A 23,826-nucleotide genomic window follows, 5' to 3' on the forward strand; every position below is an offset into this window, starting at 1 on the left:
AGTACAAGCTACTGGAAATATAATGTACACATTTTCATTTATTTTTTACTTTAAATCTTCAATTAAAACTTATCTCCTATGATTTTCTTTTTTTAAAATATTTTAAAACATTTATTTTCCTCATTTTTTTTCCTTATCATTTCCTTTAAAAATTATTTCATGGAGCCAGTATCTTTTGTTCTAAATTTTGTAACCTGAGAATTGATGTAGTTGCATGAGGGAGACATACAAGTGAAGCAGTAGTTCAAACCTCAATCTGACAAATGCAAGCATTTAATTTCCAGCTCATGAATAGCCACTGTGGCTTCAGTAAGATGACCTCAGTACTTGCAGTAGGGCCACAATCCAAAGAAGCCTAGTCTTGAATTTGCCTCTTACATGCAGATGGCAATATGTGTATAAAAACAGCAACAATGAAAACAAGAATGTGAAAAATCCAAACAAGTAAAACTCATCACTCAACATCTCTGTAGCATACATTCTGCAGAGCAAGAGGCTCTACTACCTACATTTTTGCTTGCAGGAGGGGCAGGGAACATATTATTCCACTGATGTACCTCACATCTAAATTTTAAAGAGAATTGTTCATGTGTGTGTCCTGGAATTAGCTAGCGCAGAATCATAAGATTGATTACATAGAACCTAAGCATATGAACCTTGCATATGAAAAGTGAATGGTTAAGTTGTTGCTCTATAAACAGAACCATTTACCAGCCAAAATTAATAATGAAATGTGTGTGGATATAAAAATTACCATCTAGCATATTTAAAACTAAAATATTTTAAAACCATTTACATCATTTTTTATTTTATATATTTTTTTTAACAGCCAAGTTCTATGTATACTGCCTCTATTTACTTTAGGTGCCTGAGATTTCACTGGCTGCTTGAGGGGAAGCACAGAATCCTGAAAATAGGTATTGGCAAAGAAACAGAAGAGGAAATGATTGTGATTAGTCTATTGGTTTTGTTTTTCTTCCTAAAGAAGCAACATATTTGTAGGCTGTGCCCATCATTAATATTATTTTTATATGAATTTCATTCATTTAACTGTAATTTCAAAAAAGCCTATAGCAATTTGCAGAATTTACTTGGACAAGTTACCCTATTTGCTTGACTGAAATTATTTCCCTTTCTTTCCTGTCCTATTCCATCCTACCCCATCCTATGCCTCATGCACTTTGTACACTATGCCCTTACTAGGACTCTCTCATGCTCCATAATACTCCCTTTGTCTGGGCCTGAAAATGGATAAATTTGGTGAGAAAAAAGTCATTAGACTTGAGACCATGCTACCTGCTCTTCTTCATGTGCCTCTGCACTGAGTCCTGCCAAAAAATGCCCAGTGCTCTTCCCAGTTGTAATTTCTGAAGCATGCAAGTCAGCATGCCATCCAACATATCTGCACTACCCGTGGTGTCTACTTCTACACTTCCACAGGATTCTCTCAATTCTCAAGTCTAGAAGGAAGCTGGCTGCCTAATTGCCTTTGTAATGAGACAGAGGAGCAGAAATGCTGGTATCAGCATGCATGACATATTGAAGCACATCAGACAAGATCATTTGCTAGAGAGAAGCAAAATAATGGTCTGAGGCTGACAGGGTAAAAGAAATTCCTTGTGCTCTAAAACTGACTCTGCATCATTTCACTCTGGCTTTGGACAAGCAACTTACAGTACCGGAGCCTTAAGATTCCATTCCTCTTATTCCTTACTTTTTGATTGCTGTAACACCAAAGAGCCACTACTCAAGAGATCAAGAATCAGTTGTGCTAGGCATTGTATTAACAAAGAACAGAAACACAATTCAGAAAACAATGGAACAATAGCTCTTGTAAAACAGATATTCCTTTCCTGCAAAGACATATGGGGTTTTATGTGTCCGGTATTTTAACCTGTTGACTCAGTTTTCCCAGCTGCAGTTATTGTGTCCTTAAAACTCCCACTCATATTAGCCAGGATTTATACTACCTAGTAATTATTATGAAGCAATTGAAAAAATGGAAGCAAAATTTTATGCATTATTTGTATGAGAACCGTTGTATTGCTCAGCAAGGAACAGTATTTGATATTTATAATATCAAGCTGAGCTCACTGCAATTATTCCAAAGCTAACTTTGCCTTCTTTTTTTGAGATTAACTGAATGTGTAGAACATCTGCCTGCCAATGTTGCATTATTTAATTCTTTGCCATCTCTATTCGTAAAAAGATGCTTTTAAACACTCTGAAGGAAGTTAGAAACACTTCTAACTAGATGAAATTCCACTAGAAATATCCCAAACAAATCCCCCGTTCTTGTGAACATAGGTACAAATCTGTAATTCTAGTTATCTTATACCCTCTTGATAACATTGCCCACAACATTTTTGTGACAATACTGCTTTCTACGGAGTTGTTATCCAAGAAAGATGTACTGAGTCAAGTCCAGTTGGAGGCCAGTCACTAGTGGCGTCCCCCAGGGCTCGGTGCTGGGGCCGGTCCTCTTCAACATCTTCATCAATGATCTGGACGAGGGCATTGAGTGCACCCTCAGTAAGTTTGCAGATGACACCAAGTTAGGTGCGTGTGTCGATCTGCTCGAGGGTAGGAAGGCTCTGCAGGAGGATCTGGATAGGCTACACCGATGGGCTGAGGTCAACTGCATGAAGTTTAACAAGGCCAAGTGCTGGGTCCTGCACCTGGGGCGCAATAACCCCAAGCAGAGCTACAGGCTGGGAGATGAGTGGTTGGAGAGCTGCCAGGCAGAGAAGGACCTGGGAGTGATGGTGGACAGTCGGCTGAATATGAGCCAGCAGTGTGCTCAGGTGGCCAAGAAGGCCAACGGCATCCTGGCTTGTATCAGAAACAGCGTGACCAGCAGGGCTAGGGAGGTGATCGTCCCCCTGTACTCGGCTCTGGTGAGGCCGTACCTCGAGTACTGTGTTCAGTTTTGGGCCCCTCGCTACAAGAAGGACATCGAGGTGCTTGAGCGGGTCCAAAGAAGGGCGATGAAGCTGGTGAGGGGCCTGGAGAAAAAGTCCTACAAGGAGCGGCTGAGGGAGCTGGGCTTGTTCAGCCTGGAGAAGAGGAGGCTCAGGGGCGACCTTATCGCTCTCTACAGATACCTTAAAGGAGGCTGTAGAGAGGTGGGGGTTGCTCTGTTCTCCCACGTGCCTGGTGACAGGACGAGGGGAAACGGGCTAAAGTTGCGCCAGGGGAGTTTTAGGTTGGATGTTAGGAAGAGCTTCTTTACTGAAAGGGTTGTGAGGCATTGGAACAGGCTGCCCAGGGAGGTGGTGGAGTCACCATCCCTGGAAGTCTTCAAAAGACGTTTAGATGTAGAGCTTAGGGATATGGTTTAGTGGGGACTGTTAGTGTTAGGTTAGAGGTTGGACTCGATGATCTTGAGGTCTCTTCCAACCTAGAAATTCTGTGATTCTGTGTGATTCTGTGAGTGAATGGGAACCTCTAGTAGAAGGATGACTAACAAATATCATCTTCTCATCTCTTCAGGTGAAGAAACTTTTCAAAGGAGCAAAACTGCTAAGCATTCAGACAGTTGATAAACACTCTTCAGGTCAAGAACATTTGTCTGCTTTTGGAAAGCTCTGGCTAGCTCACTTCAAGACTGAGAAGCATTCGTTTTTCAGTACATTTCTGGGAAATCTTTTCCTCTTTCCCATGAAGTTTCGGTAATTTCAGACTTCTGTTTTTCTTCTGGTGTATCAGACCTCAACAACAACAGTAATTTACCATATTTGATCTCACATGTTTGGCAGTGATGCTGGATTATGGTATATTGTACAAATATAGTATTGTGCAAATACACGTGACAGTAAATGTAATCTGATATTGTGTAAAAGCAGTATTTTTTAGACTGACTTAAATCATTCACAGATTGTAAAAGCCTTTTTTATTTTCAAGATGACCAAGCCCTCTGTATCAGGTATGTAATTAGCAAGGTATCTGAGGAACTCTGACAGTATTACCAGTTTCCAAAGCAGAGAGAATTAGGCAGTTTACATCCTGTTTATGATGAAGTTCATGTGGAAAGAAGATCTTAAATATAGGAATCAAAATTTGGAAGTCAAAGCTGTATTAACTGAAGAATTACATATTTCTGTGACTTTAACTACAAAACTTATTAAAAATTGTGCAATGTCTTATTCTTTTAATTGTTTTTCCATAAATTAGATTAGCCACTTGGCAAATACTAAGGGAAATAAGTTTTTTTTTTTTTTTTTTTTTTTTTTTTTTTTTTTTTTACAGTTTGACATTCCATAATAAACAGCCTGATCCATCAAGTGGTACCCCTGAGAAGATAAAAGATGTACTGTCTATAATACAGAGCATTTGTGTGTTTCCTTAAACAATGGAAAATGCGGCCAGAATACCACAATGATTTCCAATTAATGATATCACCTTCTAGGAAACATGGTATATCCTAGTAGAGACACATGACATCAAAATATACTTGAGGTCAGGGATTATTTTCTTGTTTGGCTTCCATAAAGACGCTTATGAGGTAGGTTAACAATAATACAGGTTACTAGGAAATCACAGCAGGGCTTGGAGAAGACCCTAAAGAATGAGGAATGCCAGGACTTCCATCTCAATATTTATTAAAGACCTTAGGAATGGCAGAGGAAGAAAAAGGAAAGAAATGACTGAGGTACATTATCATTTATTTATTATACTTCTCATCTTCTTTGCATTATATACAGAAGGGAAGTAAATAACTCAGTTGAAGGAGTGGCTGCTTAGAACTGAGATGTGAAAATGTTCTTTTGAGCATGCAGTTATATTAAGGCACTCTCTAGGCTTGGAAAAATGTAAAATTAAAAAAAAAAAAAGGAAATCTAACATGTAGAGATAGCCAGAAAAATCATGGTTACAATAATTTAGAGTATTCCCAAAAAGAAAAAAAAATACAGAAAAGACATACCTGTGTTTCTGTTTTTAATTTTATTTCTAATTGTCAGATTTATCTGGAGTTTTTACATGTTTCTCTGAAATGGGCTCAAAGACAAGGTATTAAATTGTATCTTAGCTCTGCCCCAATACAATATCTATTGCACATATAAGAAAGTCATAAAAGAATGAAGTCCACAATCACAAATAACTAAGCTTAAACAATCTCCCTTTTCCAGGCATTTATTTTGGAATAAAAAAAAAAATAAAAATGCTTTTTCAGCTAGGATTGGGCATTGCAGCTTCATACACATCTTTACTTCTATATATAAACAGAGAAGAATCTTCACGTACTATATGAACAGGGATACATGAAATTCAAGAGAACTATGTTACTCTTCATTAAGACTGAAAAAACTATCACCCACATACTTGGCCAGTTAGTTGCTCTTCAGTATGAATTCCCATATAAAAAGTAGTAACAAAGAAGTTTGAAGAACAGATTGCCCTTTAAAACAGATAGGGAGTAGGTCCCTTTTCTGATAGAGCAAACTTTTACTTTGTGGTGGAATACTCTCTGGAAAAAAATTGTGAGGATATTCACTTGTACCAGATTACTTCCCCAAGATGTAATGATTTCCACCTTCCATCTGCAATGATTTCCTTAAAAGGGATGATTCAAGTCTTTCAGATATCTGTCCAATGTAAAAAATAAAAAACAAAACAAAACAAAACAAAACACTAGGTCTATTTTCAAGGGATTTTGGAAATCAGGCCAGCTAGGCTAATCAGACAACACAGTCTGAAACTTAAGTACACTTTAACTTTCTAACATCTTTATCCAAAGACCTGGGTATAGCTTATTTTTAAATAAACTTTGTGGAAGATGGAGATTCACTTCACTGAAAATAAATGCAACCTGAAGTTCTGGCATTGCACTTCATTCCTCCTCCCCACCTCCAATGTAAAAATAACTTCACTTCTTCCAGAATTCTTTGTGCGGGTCTTTTTCCTTCAGCAGCTATAAATCAAAAACAATATTGTTTGCTGAGTGCATAAATTAGTGACTGGATTCAAATACAAAGAGTCTGGGCATGAAAAGTCCAGGTGGAGTTGACTGCAAGTGTGCAAAATAAAAGAATTAGGGGAGAAAAGGGGAATGTCTGTATGAGAGAAAAGGCAGCATTAGAGACAAATGTTAATTGCTCCATGGCTATAAAGCAAATGGTATTTTAAACATATATCCATTGATCTGTGGTACAATAAATGGTAATGCTATAGGAAGGTAAGCCTACAGATAGCGCTACCTTCACCTCAGGCAGAGAAGGACTGTGTGCTTTAAAATGGAACAGATTTAAAGCTGAGAAGGGACACTCAGATCTCAGCAGGCAGGAGCACAGCAGAGTGCAGTTCCTCACAGCCCTGACTGTAAGGATCACATCATGATTAGAGGTTAAAAGCAGAGAATTACAGCCTTTGCATATCTGCTGAGTGGTGTCTTGCCTTCACCTATCCCTCTGCCCACATCTCCATAAGCATGTCTACAAAATGCTTTTGCTTCTTCCCTATAATGTAATGAAGCAAGTTCAAATCCACAAGATGCTGTATTGCAGGGAATGAAAATAGCTACAAGTTTTCAGTATCAGTACTGGGAAGCCCTTTAAAAATAGATATAGATATAGCCCTTTAAAAATAGATAATAGATATAAAAATAGGGAGGGAGATACCTCCCTCCCCGAAACAGATTTATCTTGGGCCTGGTTGTAGTCAATAAAGGCTTTTATTGATGAAGAACGTACTTCACTAATGAAACCCAGTCAGAAAGGGTCACAAGCACTTAAAAAAAAAAAAAAAGATCAGATTTATCCAGATTATCAACTTCAATATATATCAAAAATTTATATACAGCATCAACAAGTGCAAGTTGTTAAAGAGGGCAAGGATCACACACATACACATATATAAAAAGTGAAATAATTGCTAGGACAGCGGTTCTGAACAAGAGCATCTGTGAGTCCTGTAAATCATGGACTAAAGATAAAACAGGACATGGACCTGTTACCAAAAGTAAAGCTTACTCTCAGACCTACTAACAGCATCATGATATGCAAGACATGGGAGGTCATTTATTTTATTCTGCTTAGCCCTGGTGAGGTCAGAGTGGTAATGCTCTTTCTGGTTTTGGATGCCACACTTAAGAGAACAGATAAACAGACTGGATATAGTTCAGAGAACAGCAAGGACAATGTGATGTTTAAAAAACATGACCTGTGAAGAAACTGGGCCTGTTTAGTCTACAAAAGCAAGACACAATAAGCTTGCCCAGTATATAAGAAGTTAAAAAATAATACCAATCGTTCTTCTTGTTCACTGAAGGTAGCACTGGAAGAAAACAGCGTCATTTTCATCAAGAAGGGTTTAACTGAGATATTCTTTATGTGCAGGCCTTGCAGGAACAGGTTTCTACAGAATCTTCTTAAGTTCCAGTTTTCACAGGATAAGAAGGGGTCAGAAACATGCCAAATAAAGCTTTGCTTCCCTAGGATGGAGGAGCAGGTTACATGGTGACTCAGAGACCTTCTCTGCCTTACATGTGGGTCATGCTTGAATACTGATGGCTGCTCCACTGTTCCGGTAGCAGATAAGCTTAACAAATCAGTCCTGAAATTATCAGTTCTATGACTGACTTGGATCCTCGACACCGCTGCCTACCCAGAGGTGCTGAACAACCTTTGGTGACAATTTAATAGCTTTAAACTAGAAGAGGGTAAGCTTAGATTAGATATAAAGAAGAAATTCTTTAATGAGAGGGTGGTGAGGCACTCCAACAGGTTGTCCAGGGAAGCTGCAGATGCCCCATCCTTCGAAGTGTTCAAGGCCAGGCTGGATGGGGCTTTGGGCAACCTGGTCTGGTGGAACGTGTCCCAGCCCATGGCAGGGGGGTGGAATTGTGTGATCTTTGAGGTCCTTTCCAGCCCAAGCCATTCTATGATTCTATGATAATTTTCCAAGACCTTCCAAAAGCAATGGTAGTGACTGTCCATCCTCTCTGAGGAGTCTCAGCAGAAAGCTGAGCCTCTGTTTTTATTTCATGGGGAGCCTAGGGATTTGAAGGACAGTGTCATGTCATAAATTGTAGGACTACTCTTTGAGCAATATCCATGATGCATCACAAGAAACTAACAAGGAACAACTGGCTACAAAGTGGTTTAGAGACAGAAACATGTAACAGCCTGATTTGGTTTGTTTTATCCTGACAATCTTACTACAGATTCCCTAAAGCAATACCCTAAGGAAGTGGCATGTAAAGGCAAAAGAAGAGAAACTGCAAGAATGAGATTCAACGTAGAGTTCATCTAAAGAAAATAAAAGAACTATCCATCTTCGAACATGACACTGTGAATGCTATTGCAACAAAATTGTTGCGCCAAATCAGTGGCTATACTTAAAACGGTCACCTACATATTCTGTATTGACAGAGCTCAGTCTGTTCTTAAAAATCAACTGGAACGCAAATACATAAATACTTAATAGATGAACATACATTTCAAAATCTTTCCCTTCAACCTATTGAGTACTCATGCTAGTGTACGTCTGTGTATTCAATGGAGAATTTACAGATTATCTGTTAGTCCATCACAGAAACAACGGTTCCTGAAGACAGCAATCACCTAAAGTAAGAGTAGCTAAAAATACAATTCTATTTTTAAGAAAGTTTATAGCCATTTTAATTGTATTAAAAACCTGACATATTTATTTTTCATTCAAGGACAGTTCTAAGAAACAGTAGTAAGGAGGACAAGACCTGTAAATAATATTGGTATAAATATACTGCACTGGCACAGCTGAAAGTTTTCCATGACTCAGGGAAAGGTCACTAGACTTATTGAACATGTTTAGACTACCCATGCTGATTAAAACATGACAGAAATAGGTTCACCATTTAGCATGTGACACAAATACAAACTCAATTCTTTAGCAAACAGGTATGTCTACCCAAATTTTTAAAAATTTGTTTTCTTCCCAACAGAGCTCATGCATATGATACTGGTAGGGAGTCACGGTTTTATTTGAGCTTCCTTAATTAATGTGAATTCAGAACTTCTGTATATACAAGAATTAGTTTCTTTTACTGTTCCTGTAACAGATACTATCATAAAAAATAATTTCTGTTTTCAAAGCTCAAATGACTTTATTTATAATTTAAACTACATTTGCATATTGTAGCTTTCTGGTGTTTCTAATTGCATTTTTACACATTTAATGGGCAAGATTTTCAAAACTGACCAGTGATTTTGAACATCTTCATAATTTGAATGCCCAACATTAAGATACATGAAGAAGGCTGCTTTTCAGAGGAACAGTAGTCAGTGTTTTCTAAAATTCATTGTGTCCGTGTAGCCATTGCAAAATTGAGGTGCCCAAAATTACTAGACAATTTTTGAAATCTGTGTAAGAAACGCCTGAATTCTCTCCTCAGGAAAACACATTTACACAAATCACTCTTGTATATACCATATTTTCCGTGACATCTCTGTGTTTCCCCTGGCTGTCAGATGATTGTTCTTGCCACATTGTAACAGCAGATCCTCATGTAACTGCCACTGTTTAAAATTTCCATCTGTCAGCTACATAATTAGAGATAAATCAGGCCATATAACTCCTTCTCCAAAATTATACATTAATCTGACCCAAAGCCCCATGAGATCAACCAGAAAAGTTTCACTGATTTTTACAGATGTTAGATCAGGAGTTTATTACCTTTCTATTCAGAAGGGAAAAAAAAAAAAAAAAAAAAAAAAAAAAAAAAAAAAGGAAGCTAAAATATTTAAAAGAATCATAGAATGATTTGGATAGGAAGGAACCTTAAAGACCATCTAGTTCCAACCCCCATGCCATAGGCAGGGACACTGCCCACCAGACCAGGTTTCCCAAAACCCCATCCAGCCTGGCCTTGGACACTTCCAGGGACAGGGCATTCAAAACCTAACATAACACAATTTCCAATTTATCTAAAATAGGTAATCTATGGAGATGCTGGAAGGCAATCATGGTTGTGACAATATTGTCCATCTTCCCAAGCAAACTGCTTATCAGTGCAGCCAGGCTTTGGGCACAAGGCTCAGAGGGCCACATCAGTGCACTTTTTCCTGAAGTAGCCGGAGAAGCAGAGGATGCAGAAGGCTGCTGGATGTAGATCCATTGAGACCCTCCAAATAACAGGTATATCCCTAGTCTGAAAGCTCATGGTGGCACCCAGAGGCTGCTCTGATCAGCTGTAACAAAGTATAATTTCTACATGAACAGTTCAGATTAATAATGACTTAAGCAGAATTTTGTTGATATATCTGATGTTTGTTCAGACACCACGCTAACTTCTTGGCTAACATAATATACATATTGTTTTCCCCCTTTTCATAAGATTCTAAGTGACATTTTCTAAAATACAGAAGTTTTCTATGGATTTCTACAGCACAAAACTACATTCAAATATTTTTGGGGATAATTACGAAGACCAGACTGATTATAAATGCATCTGTTAATTGCAGACAGCAAGTAATTCATTAGACCAATGTGTCAGAGAATACTGGATATTTGAAGAATACTTCCATGGTAAAAATAATAATATTAATCCAGAGGACATTGAACACACTGAACAATGTTTATAGTTACTATTGCTACAGTATATAAGCATCTCAGTTACAATACATATCCTGCAGAGACATACAAGCTTTCTAAGTGAGTTTTTCCATTCTTTCAGAGGAAGGAAATTCAGAGAACCAAAGTGTGTTTCAGACGTTTGTGAGACTTCCAAACACCAGTAAAAGAGGAGAGCCCAGCTGACCCATTATGAAGCCATTCACAGGGACCCAGCTAAGCAGATGTGCTACCAACATTTGGCAGTGCCTCAAGCAGCAGCCTGTGCCTCCATGCCAGGCTATGCATCACTCAGGCCTGGCTTGACCACGTTAAGGAGCGGGTACCCTGAATGTATCTGAATTACACCCAGTGCTGCCTTCACCTTTGCCTGACCAACTGTTTTCTACTTCAAAGACTACGTTACTTCACATGAAGGATTTATGAGCTTAAAATACCCTGCCTATGAGGTATGTCTGATGTGAAAACATATTCTCCTAAAGTTAAGCAACAAACTAAAAACTGTGAGAAATACAAAGAATACCCGTAATTGTATTGAGAATAAATATCTGCATGCTTACACTTGGTTTTGGAGACGGGCAGCCCAAAACAGTAAGTTAAAAAAAAAATAGCAGTCTTTCTTCTTCTGCTACACTGAGGTAATTTGATTTTTCATTTTCACTCTTCAAGAAAAAGGGGAATAAACAAAATGCAAGGCGTATGTCCACTCTCCCACCATTATCTCCTTTTACTGTCTCCTAAATCATTTTTTCCTCTATAAAAAGTACAGTAGAAACCACACCTCCGCACTTTATCAAGTATGTTATCCAAATTTCACTCTTTTCTGAGAAGGATGAGGTAACAGACTGGTCGGACTTTGCAAATCCATCTGTGTTTACATGCACAGGTATTTGAAGTGATAAAAGGAGGCTTCCCAGTCCCCAGATGCCACCACAGATAAGGAAAAAAATGTGTTTCTTCTACAAAAGATTCAGGCCAAGAAATCTGGATCTTATTAAATAGTGATACATTAATTTGGGAACTAATTGTAGTAAGAATTCCTCATCCTGTATGGAGCTCTGTTTTCCAAATAATAAACATCCTCTGAGAATTACCATAACTGCATAGCATGAGTAAACTTTCCAGTGCTGGCTGCCTAACGGTATGGCAGAATCATAATTTTCCTGGCAAGAAAAGTATCTGAATATGATAAAACCACAGTTGCAAATGGTATTAGGAGATACTGAAAGAATGAAAAATGAGATCTCTTTGCTGCTCTCAGTGCTTCAACTCTGTGCCCCATACAAGCATTTAAAAGTCCTTAGCACTGCCATGCAGTAAAATTCCCTTTGAAAACTTTGGGAAAAATCTGGCCGTTCCCTCTCAGAAACCTCCACTTCTGAAACAACAGGTATCCATGCAGACACTACTTAAAGAGAACAGGTTGCTGAGAAAGATGTGGATGCCCCATCCCTGGAGGTGTTCAAGGCCAGGCTGGATGGGGCTTTGGGCAGCCTGGTCTGGTGGGAGGTGTCCCTGCCCATGGCAGGGGGAGTGGAATTCCATGGTCTTTAAGGTCCCTTCCAACCCAAACCATTCTACGATTCTATGTAATTCTCAGCTTTTTGGGAACTATAAACAACAGTAGACTTGCACCAACCTCCTTGTGAAGAGTTTTACCCAAACTCTTGAAAATAAATGGCAAATGCAAAGCATGCCATGTGTTCAGGAGCATTCGTACCTTCTGAGCCACATGATTTTCAGATGAAGTAGTGACCTTGCTCTGAACTCCCACAAAAAAATGGCCCGACAACACACATTGCTTGCTAAGCGTGACACTACCATACCAGACAGAAATGGGCAACATCAGAGACTGAAACCTCAGTGGAAAGTCCTGTAAGGTCACCACCTTCATTGCTATCCTACACCATTTTTGCTCTGTAACTAGTCCCAAGCTCAGAATAAGACTGCAGCGGGACAAAAGCAGAGAGTTTTGTTCCTTATATTGCTGGTAAATAGTACCATTCTGCAGTGATTCTTTAGGGAAGCCTTCTTTCTCACCTCATTAAAGCCTTCAGAAAAAATGTTATTCTTTAAAAAAAAAAAAATCTATTAGAAAACAGTTTGTTCCAATAGACAACCTGGGATATTAGTTACAGATGCCATAAAACTTTTACTGCTTTACTGCTAACTTCAGTGAAGATGTTGACAATGTGTTTTGAACATACACTCAAAAATATGAAATAATATTTGACAATAGCTGTAAAGAAGCAGATTCTGAAGAGCACTTGACTGCACAAGAAGTCAACCAACAAGAACCGGTGAAGCCATTTTTGGAATGCATCACTTCTGAACTATTTAAGCGACCAAAAGTTAAATATGCAGGGCCTCATTACAATGTTATTTTTTAAATAGAGCAAAGAAATAAGGTTTATCATAACTGGCCTTAATATGTGATGTTGCAATGCATGTGGTAATTTCGGTCTTCTACATCGTTTTGCTATCAGTCACAATTTCACATTTCATTATGAATTATCCTCCAGATACATACTACATGTAGAAAATAAAATACCCAGTAAGCATGCAAAGTTACCTTCCAGCTGAGAAGTTCAAAGACGTTTAATGATGTTAAGAATTAACAACTGCTTGAATATTTCACTCTAAAAGACAATTTCAACTACAATGAATAGATTGCTTTTACTTATAATTTAGGGAGGAGCTAGAGGAAAATTGCTTCACGGGGTTGGAACTTCATAAGATCCAAAAGAAGGCAGCAATGAAGATTTTCACTACTACTTCCATAATTCTACAAATCTGATGTTCCTCTGTATCCTGTAGCTTTTAGATGGCTCCTTGGAGAAATAAGGGTTGAATCAGACAGTTATGCATTTCCACACATATCTCCATTAATTTTTGAAACATAATATTATTTATTTACAAAAAAGATCCAGAGAGAGTTCCAGATTTAGATTGATTTGGTACCTGACTATACCAATGATATCTGATAATCCAGGTCTTAACCACTGAAGTCTCTTTTTCTTTTTTTTTTTTTTGACAGACAAGAAATTAATAATATAAAAAATAACTAAACACTGAAATTTTTAATATACAAAATAAATATGCTATACACATGTAGTGTGGCATCTGCACATATAACCATTGACTTTTACATTACTTTTCCAATATAGCATTGCCAGACAACTATGGAAGCAGTATGGAGCTATTCAGCCAGGAAAGACTGCCCCTCTGCGCTGGATTTGGCCCACATAATAATGATAGAAAAAAAGAGTAAATTTCATTCCATAAGGAATGAAAGGGATAAAATAGGCTTTCACAGAATGAACAGCTAAGTAGCTCCTGAGGCATTGTGAAATCTTAATAGCTGAAGACTGAAGAGCTGTAATGACTACCGTATGAGTACTGTACAAAAAGAAAGTGCCTGCCAAATTCATGTTCTGATGCCAAAAATTCAGAAAATCATGAAAACCTGAAAAGAAAATTTGAAATAGCAAAAATATGCCAATTGATAAGCTATAAAAGCAACCCTACTGACTATTATGAATACTACTAAGAAAATTACTAACAAAAGAAAGAATTCAAAAAAATACAATTACCTTGTTCACTTTTTTGTGGCATAAGGAAGTTTCTTTTAATAATCAAATGGGACATAAAGCCAGAAGTATACGCTTACCTTTAAAAAATGATTAAACTGATTCTCAAATAAATGTTTGTGAAGGATCTATATTTATAAAAACATGAAAACAAGTAAAAGTTCAGATGGAAACAACTGATTCTTTCTTTTTCACTACCACCTGTCATAAATTAGTTTTTGGACAAGGACAGCTGTGCTGCTATTGAAAACCCCTAATTTACTCTTGCGTATAAAAGTATAAAAGGTACAAACTCTGGAAACTAATACACTACTGAACACAAGGATTGTCTCACATGCTGAACCTCCTGTTCTTTCATGCATGGGAATGAACTCTTGGCAGAAAATCCTGTCCTTGACCTATGACTCTCAGGTATCAGAGAGCAACCACGCTATTGGAAAAAAAAAGCCATGGAAGGACACAGCTTCCTATGGAACCTAATACCTCTTCTCAACATACATGCACTTCCCTCAGGGCCATAAAAATAAGGCAGTAAACAAAAACAGATGAAACAAACAGGTCTGTTTGGAAGTAATGAGAACAATTTTCACTGCCTGGTGCTACTTCAAGTTATGCAATACCATGCAGGCATAATGCTCCTTATTCTAAGGGAGCCAAAATGTTGCACAATGTGGCCCTGTTCCACACAGACATCACCCTTCCCCAGTGTGCCAGACACTATACCATACTTGAAAAACACTCTGAAGAAGGAACTAATTTCCACTTCTAGTAAAGAAGAGCAACAGATAAAAAAACAACAACAACGACAAAAAATTGAGAGTGAGAGCTCAGCAAGATGCAAGCGAGAGATTCCTTGCAAATTTACAGGGAAGGCCAAGCTGAAGGTCCTCTGAAGAAAGCTATGGAGTTGAGCAGTGTACAGGTAAAGAGTTGGACTTCTGCTGCTGCAGCTACACACACCTACAACCCAGACATCACTGGCCAGATGGCCACAGGTCATGGGCAAACAGAAAGCAGGCCTAGCATGACAGGCATGAAAAAAAGCTCTCTCATGACCTGCATGCAGTTAACAACATAACTGACTATCATTTCACTGACTTATTTATGAAAATTTCCTCCACCTGAAAACCTGTCCCCCACAGTTACTAAATGGCCAAACCTGTTGATATGTAAAACAAACCAGTCTTCAGCTGGAGGAAATTCTCATAAGTTCTCATCACATGAACAAATCAATAGCAATGCTAACCAGTCAACAGCAATAGGATAATATCATGAAAATGAGGTACATTACTAAACAAATGGACTGAAAAACGAAATGCAGGGAAGGTAAACAAAAAAAAAAGGGGGGGGGAGAAGGGGGAATTATTTTGTTTTTATAATTAAAACATTCTGCCTCCTTCCCTGATCACTTTATCTCCCCTAACTGGCAATTGCCTACCAACATTCATCCCTGGAAGTGCTGGCAGAGGCAGGGTGTGGACCAGATTCAGAGGCACACATTTTATCACCACATCTCCCAGTTCCACTCAGATGACACAGTACTGAAAGCTGTCCACCACAGTTTTACCATTGCTGTCATCTATAAGGCGTGAAGGTAAGGAGTGAATGATGGCTTCATTTTTGGCAATGTGGACCAACCTCAGGAATTGAGGCTCAGTTTGAACTGGAAATGGAGAAATGTATTTCTTGTATATACCTCCCACATACGTTACAGATGTGGATCTAACACAAAGTCCTGGGATGAGATCCTTGTGCCAAAGGCAAAATTCTCATTGACTTCACTAAGTTTGCAACCCTGAGTTACAAAGGTAAGCAAAAATTCATGAAAAGACCTTTTCCCTGTTAACCAAACATATAAAACCCTTCTCTTTCTGGTATGTCAAGGAAAATACAGGTCCTCTGCATATAGAAGACAAATCATGGGACTGAAATAATCAGTGTGTCCTCAGGTCCTATGGCTCTCTCCAGATTCCCAGAGGCAGCAGTAGCTCCTAAGTTCTGATCCCAGGACCATGCCCCAGCCACTTTATACCGGAGCAAACTCCCTCACCTGCAATGTGGGAGCCCAGGCATGCACCGTACCTACCCCTCAGCCTAGCAGTGGACACAGAAGAAACCAATGGATACACATCACTAGGAAGAAGTTGTGCTCTAAATCCCCATCATGTCACATGCTGTGACATTTTCCCCTCTGATTTCTCTGAAATCAATGTACAGTCATTTCTTTCTCAGCTCACAACAGTGAAAGATCTTCTGTATATGAGAAGGCTATGGGTGTATCCTTTAAAGATGCTTTTTCAGACAAATGGCATTTGGTCCTGGGAGAATAGGTGTGATGTTGCCAGTCATGCCATCTGAATTACATCAGGCCTCTAGATGAATAGAGCCTAAATTAAGATCATGAATATAAAGATTCCTTTCATCATGTTTATTTAGCTGTGCAGTCATGTCACCATCAACTCCATCAACAGTTTGCATGCTGTCTGTGAGCACAGAACAAATTGTGAACTTGAATCTCTCTCTCTCTAAATTCATTTGCATTCTGTCTTCCAAAAAAAAAAAAAAAAAAAAAAAAGCAATACAATAAAATAAAAATGACAGTGATTTATCTGAAAACTCTGGTCCCCCGATTTGAGTTCCAGAAATGTAGGTGTACACCATCTTCAGTGCTACCCTAGTGTAGCTTTAAGTTTTTAATTTTTTTCTGTTACATCCAATGTTACAAAACAAGCCATAAATTTCAATGTCCTGGACAGTGCAAACACACTTTATCCCACAGAGTTCAAATAGACAAGGATGATGTGATAAGAGGGAGGAAGCATTCCCATAACTTTAAAGGGTTTAGATGGATAAAAGGCAGAGGCCAATATCCACTACTATCAACAGCAGCATCATGACAGTGGCTATTATTTAACAATGTTTTTTAGAAAAACAAAACCTCATCATGAGGAACTCTGTTCTTTTAAGAACCATTTGGTTCTTAAATGGTCAACATCATTTAGAACCAATGGTCAATTTGGTTCTTATAAATGGTCAACACCATTTATAAGTGATGGGTGTTGAAGACCCTGCTGAACGTTTGACAGCAGTTTCTAAACACACTGACCAGCACCCTGTCAAATTATCAGTTTGAGATCACTGGACATTGGCTATCTACATTTTCTCTCCAGCTTTAAAGGGTTTTGCATCCTGCTCTTTCAAATTTAAGAGACAGTTTATATTTTTGCAGCACGGGCTGGTGGTGTGTTTTGGTACAACACATAACTGCTCCAGAATACAGAGAAGAAAGAAGGGTTTTGAGAGCACTATGCCACACCAAGTGTGGCATCTCACGCAGCGGAACTGCTTTATTCTTACTCGGTTATCCTTGGTTTTCCTTTTCTTTTTACACAACTCTGACAAAGATGTTACAGGCCAAGGAAGTTATCAAAAGCATAAAATAGACAAGAGCAAAACCATTGCTAAGCCAACAGCTCCCAGCTTCCTTTGATACAGTCCACTTGCTTTTTAGCACAGCTGCTCAACGCCTGAAGACATTCACCCTCCTCTGAACGGTGTTTTCATCTCTTTCCATCCAGCCCAACTGTAACAATGAATGCAAGGAGCTTCACTGCCTCCCTGAGCTGTATAGTCTGGCCAACCTCCACTAAGACTGAGTACTTCAAAAAGAAAATGTCTCTTGCTTCTCATACACAGAAGCAAGCAGAAAGAAAAGTCCAGGCTAGATGCTCCTCTGTTCAGTCCCCCCCAGACCATGGCCCCTCTTTGAGAACTGGTCTTCTCCAGAGAACTGGCTGCCTTGTCAGGGAGCATCACTTAGGGACACAGTAAACCAATTCGGAAATCGACTCATGCTAGGAAGGCAAAGGTTAGTGCTTGAACAGCCAACCCTCTGTGCCCCAAAGGCAGACAGCTCTCACTAGCAACTGCTGTATGCTTGAGACTGCTGCCGGGCATCCAGCCACCAGCCCCATGCATCACAGCAGCTCTCTGGTGCTGGCTTCTCCAAACTCAGACCTGCTAGCCGCAGGAGGCACCTGAAAGAATTTGTCACCCATGGAAAAAAGTAAACTGCAGAGGTTGGAGTACCTTCCCTTAGTTTGTATTCTCAAAAGTGAGCGCACATGTAAGTATGTGTGTGTTACATCCACATCAGCTTATGAAGCATTTTAGATCCCAAGAATCAGATATAGAGAAACTGCTGAAAACTCAGTTCTACATTTCACTGCAAATTAAGGGTCTGAGAAGTCTGCACAGCCTACATAATCTTAAAAAATGGGGTTTGGGTTCCCAAGTCATTTGGCCAATTTTGAAAATTTTACCCATGACCATAGTTCATTCCCCTAAACGTTAAGCTGCAGAAACCACTCCCAAAACCAAGTCTGGGAAACAAATTTGCAGTTGCTCAGTGTAGCGCAATACTTAGCCTGTTGAGTCACCATAATGACCACAGAACGGATGGATTATATGATTTTAATAGGTCAGACACCACTGTTTTTTCCTTTACAATCACACATCCTAAAACAACTAAGAAGTAGCTTGAGATAAGTCAGACACACGTGCTCACATGCTGTTTATTCTCAAAAGTCATCACCTCTTCTCCTGACGAATGCTCTTATATTTGCACCTGACCAGACAGTGCTTCTCTTCAGTCCAGGACAAGGATTGACACGTCTACACAAACACCCTGCAGGAATGATGGATGTATTTCTCTAAACACAGCTTTGTCACTCCTCTATCGAACTATCAGCTTTTGCTGCAGAGTGAAGGAGTTAATCCTGTTCATGGCTGAGCCTGTCTTTTGCAACTACAATCAAAACTGAAGAAATTACCACCATACAGCTCTGTTTTTAAAAAAACACTGATATAATATCTTTGGGCTGATTTTTTTGGTTTATTTTGGTTTTATTGTTGGCAGGTTTTGTTGTAGTTTTTTTCCTACTCTGCAGTTATGGCTGTTACGAAAACAAACTTTGCAATCTCAAATGTGCAGGCATCTCAGTGTGCTGCACACTGCATAACAAATGCAAATGTCTCACGGTAATTCCTGTTAGAAGACACTCATAGAAGAGATAAATTAATTTTCTTCCTCCTAGTGATGTTGCTGATCACATGGAAGAACGTTCTTCCTCACCATCGCCATGTTTTATAGGACAAAGTGTTACTGTGTCTCCTCTGAATATCACTCTGCAAAAAATAACACGGAAGCTAAGAGTGAAACTCTATGAACACAGCATGTAACACCCCAACCCTCAAAAAACACCTGCATGGTCTTTTGCTCCCTCTCCACCTCATGCCTTCCTTCCTTCATAACCAAGCACTAATACCTCTTGAGTGGCTTCAGCAGTGCCAGGATGTGTTTCTTGCTCTGTTTCCCCCGCAAAAAAAAAAATAAAAATGAGGTGATGCAGGACATCTGGCATTCTGGAGGAACAAAACTGGCCACACTGCAGTCAATGCGATTTGGGGTTTAGACCTTGATAGTGGCAGGGCTTAGAACAGTTTGCAGTGATGTCACACTCAAATCTGAACCCAAAGGAAGACATTACCTTACAATGACACAAACACCTGACATCCCAACAGCAAAACTGTGCTGATGACTGCTACCTAGCCGGTGAAGTGTTCAGAGACGATGGCCAGCAGAGCATTGAACAGGAGCAAGAAAAGATTGACACACAGAGGACACAAGAGGAAGTAACTCCATGCAGTAGAAAATAAAGGATTAAAAAACACCTCCTTTGTTTAACACAGACCTCTTCCAAACAGGAAAAGGCAATTTCTGCTCAATAAAATCTCCATTTGTTTTCTTTTCTATTTTCCTGCTGGGTGCTTCAGAAAACCAAAAGAGAAGACTGTCCCTGCTCTCCTTGTCTATGCCCCAGATTTTGATCCTAAAGGGGAAAGAAGCAGTACACTGGAGAAAATGTAAGGTGAATAGAGAGATGCAGAATGTAGCTAAGGCTGGAGCTGTAAAAGAAGTTAAAAAGAAAATTTAGAAATGAATCCAACCAGAATGGGTTATCCTATAAAATTCTCAGCCTAAGATCACAGTCAGTAGTTTTCTACGCTCTAAGGAGAAGCACAAGCAGTTAGCAGTGTTACCCGCAAAGACCCACACCACCGGCGATGTCTTTCATCGTTGTGTTCTCCCATGAGGACGATGGCTATTCAGATGGGTGGTGACAAGGTTGCAGCTGATCGGATGGGGAAAGCAACACAGCAACGGGATTTCAGGTGCCCATGTGATGACCGGTGAGTAAAGAACTGATGTTAATGTAGCAGCGATGGGCAACCTACCTTACGGATACTTTCAAGAGTTTAATCAAAACACTGTGTCGATGTAGATATGAAAATGCCACACAGCAAATGACATGAATTAGAAACATATACCTACAATGAAAACTGAAAGCTTTTGGTTTTCCTGTGGTTAGGAGCCTGCAAGCCACTGCATACAGGCAGATCTTTGTGTCCCTGATTAACCTCAGTCAACTAGCTTCAACGAGGCTGCATTTGATTATGGCCCACATTTGTAAGATTCAGAAAACGCTTTCTATAAAAATTTGGTCTTTGGCCAACACTGATTGCTGTGTGTAAATTACATCTGATAGGAGCAAATGTGTCCGTCTGTGAGAATTTAGACTGAAATTCCCCGAGACCAAGATAGCACTATTTTTCTTACTGCTTTTGTAGTCACTGCCCAGCATAATTATCCTTTTCTTGCCAATGTCAAAGCAGAATGGGAGAGAGTTTTTTTCTCAAAAGGCAGGATAAATCCCCTCGCCTTTAACTTCTGAAGGCTTTAGTTTATGACTCACTGTGTCCAATGTGAAATGAAGTCGTGATCACAGCCCCAGACCTGATCCAGCACACACTGAAATCAATGGGAGTCCTTCCGTTGACTTCAATGGAAGCTGGGTCACACCCTTAGCAGACACAAGCTGCGCTCATAACAAAACCACCCTCTGGTCTTGGATTACAGAAAACACGGTCAGCCCAGGAACAGCAGGGATGCCTGAGGTCAGAAATTGTCTACAACAAAAAATTAATGCAGGCAAAACCAACAGCAGGACGCGTCCAGTGCACCTGCCCGCACTGTGCCTCTCTCTAGCACTATGAGCCCAGACAGAACTGAGTCCAGAAAAAATATTTACCAAAAACCCCAAAAAGAGCAGATCTTGGCAAAGGCCAAAATCTGGCCCTGAGTGGAAAATGTATAATAATTGTTCAATCTTAAAATAAAGTCTTCAAATAAAGCAAACATATGCTTAAAGAAATGAGCTCGGTACAGCTTAGGAGCTAGAAAAGACTTGCATCGGGCTTTGTAGAGCAGTTTTACCCTTGTCAAATGTGAAGGTTGACCTGGGACTTCTCAAAGAAAGTGACTATGAGCATGGGCAACATCAGACTATATTTTGTATGTTAGCAGACCACCAACAAACCACTGTAGGTTACCTTTAACATTCTTCAAATGGCTCCTATTTAAAATAGTAATAAAGAAAAGCAAAAAATCACACTGAGGGAAAGCGAACCTTTACCACAAGATTCATATAAAACTGTTTCTAGAGCCTGTTTTGAGACTGTCAGAGAAAGCACCCAGGGGGAGTACATGCTTCAGAAAGATTAAAACACTGACTACGTGATGTTAGCAAGTAGTTGATTATTGGCGGGAACAAAGCCAGGAGCAAAAAGGAGTATTGATCTCTCAATAGCAGAGAACTTTTGGGCTGGATGACACAGCATTTCTAGATTGGCCTTCACCTTGGCTTACTCATCCCCAGTTATGATGCACTATTATTTGAGCAATTTTTAGGTGGGAGAGGTGGAGTGGCTGCCTCACAGCAGCAGATACGTCTTGACGCGGTGTCTGCGTGTAACCGACACTCAGCACCTTGGGAGGCCTCACCAGGCGGATCACATCTTGCTGTCAGGACCCGGGCTTGGCAGGCTGGGGAGACACAGGCCCTTCTTCAGCCGGCGTTTTCCTGCACTTATTTTCCATCAAATCAAGAAATGCAGGATGAAGGAGTGATTCTGTTGTGTTGGCAGACACAATCAACACTAGTTAAGAACAGTGAGGTCTTCAGGGGCTGGGCAGCTTGTGCAGTGTGATTGAGCCCCTGTGCAACTTGGGCAAGCCCCTGTGTAACATGGGTGAGCCCCTGAGCAATGTGGGCAAGCCCCTGTGCCACAGGTAATGGAGGCGCCCTCGCTGTGCTGACTTAGCATTTGTAGGCACCGGGAATGACTGGAGAAAAACATGACTCAAACTTGTCAGCAAATTACTGAGCTAGAACACCCACCCACCCCCCAACATCATGGATCTGAGGGTAATCTTTCCACATTTTACTGTGCATTTTGGGGATATATTTTATTTTTTCTGCTCCATTTCATATAATAATAATAATAAAGGGAAGGGGAAGATGAAGGGAAAGGGGAAGGAGAAGGAGAAGAAAGAGAAGGAGGAGGAGAAGGAGAGGAGGAGGAGGGGAAAAAAGCAGCTGTGGAGAGCAGTATCTGTGCAGCAGGCAGGCTGCAGGCCTGCTGCCAGCCGGTCCCTCCCCAGACACCACCGTGCGGCTGCCGGGCCCCCTCCAGCCCGGCGCAGGGGGCGGCTCCCTGGCTCCCCCGTCCCGCCACGGCCAAGCCGCCCCGCGGGGCCGCCCCCCCGGCATCCCCGCCTCGCCCCGAGCCTTGGGGGTGCAGGATCCCCCTTTCCCCCGCCCAGGGGCCGCCCGCCCCCACCCCTCTGACCACCTACTTCTTGCAGGGGATGAGCGCCTTCCTCTCCTCCAGGATGCGGAGGCGCTGGTTGGGGCCGTCGTAGGAGACGGCCGCCCTAGTGATGCGGCCCGTGCCGTGCCGGTAGAACACGGTGCGCCCTTCCCACTGCCCCGGGGCCTGGCACGGCTCGGCCCCGGCCCCGCCGCCCGCCAGGAGCCCCCCCAGCACCAGCACCAGCACCGGTACCGGCACCGACACGGGCACGGGCAGCGCCATGGCTCCACCGCCCCGGGAACGGCGGGGGGGGGGAGCCGGGAGGAGGGGCGGGGGCGGCCCGCCTCCAAACCCGCATGGCCGCAGCCTGCCCCCCCCTTCCCAAAATTATTGCCCCCCCGCTTCCTCAACGTCGCCTGCTGGCGGCCGAGGCGGCACCTGCCGTTGGGGGAGACCAAGCGCCAGCATCCCGCCCCCCCACCCCCTGGTGTCCCCAGACCCCCCTCACAACACGGCTCCGGCACCCCGGGGAGACGGGGGGGGAGCAGGGGGCAAGTCACTTCTCGACGACACGGAGGGGAGATGGAGGAAAAGGGGGGGGCTGGCCCCCATCCCGAGTAAAGAGAGCAAAAAGTGAACACTTCCCCCCCGCATGCCCAGACCCCCGGGGCTACCCCCACAACCCCCTAGACGGCAGCTAGCGCCGCGTCTCTCTAAAGAATAAATAAATAAATAAATAAATGTATATCTATAAAAGTTTCTGCGCCGTGTCTTTTGGGGGAAGGCAGGACCAGCCCCCCCGGGAGACGGGGTCCGGTCCACGCCCCCCCCCCCCCCAAAAAAAAAAAAAAAAAAAAAAAGAGAGAGAGAGAGAAAAGAAGATGCTTTTATGCTTTTGCTTTGCTTTGCTTTGCCCCCCCCCAGAGGAGCCCCCGAGGAGCGCGGTGCTGCCGCCGGGGGGCTCCGAGCGGGT

At 41.1% G+C, this 23,826-nt stretch overlaps 1 protein-coding gene across 1 annotated transcript in view; it reads right to left on the minus strand.

The window, feature by feature from the left end:
* Positions 1 to 23,173, minus strand: part of EPDR1 (ependymin related 1) — a 33,114-nt gene extending 9,941 nt beyond the window's left edge. The window contains exon 1 of the mRNA XM_027451457.3: positions 22,897 to 23,173. Within this exon, the coding sequence (XP_027307258.1) occupies positions 22,897 to 23,135 (239 nt within the window). The 5' untranslated portion in view covers positions 23,136 to 23,173. The remainder of the gene's footprint in view (positions 1 to 22,896) is intronic.
* Positions 23,174 to 23,826: the final 653 nt, after the last annotated feature.

Source organism: Anas platyrhynchos, chromosome 2, assembly GCF_047663525.1.
Source record: "Anas platyrhynchos isolate ZD024472 breed Pekin duck chromosome 2, IASCAAS_PekinDuck_T2T, whole genome shotgun sequence".
NCBI lineage: Eukaryota > Metazoa > Chordata > Aves > Anseriformes > Anatidae > Anas > Anas platyrhynchos.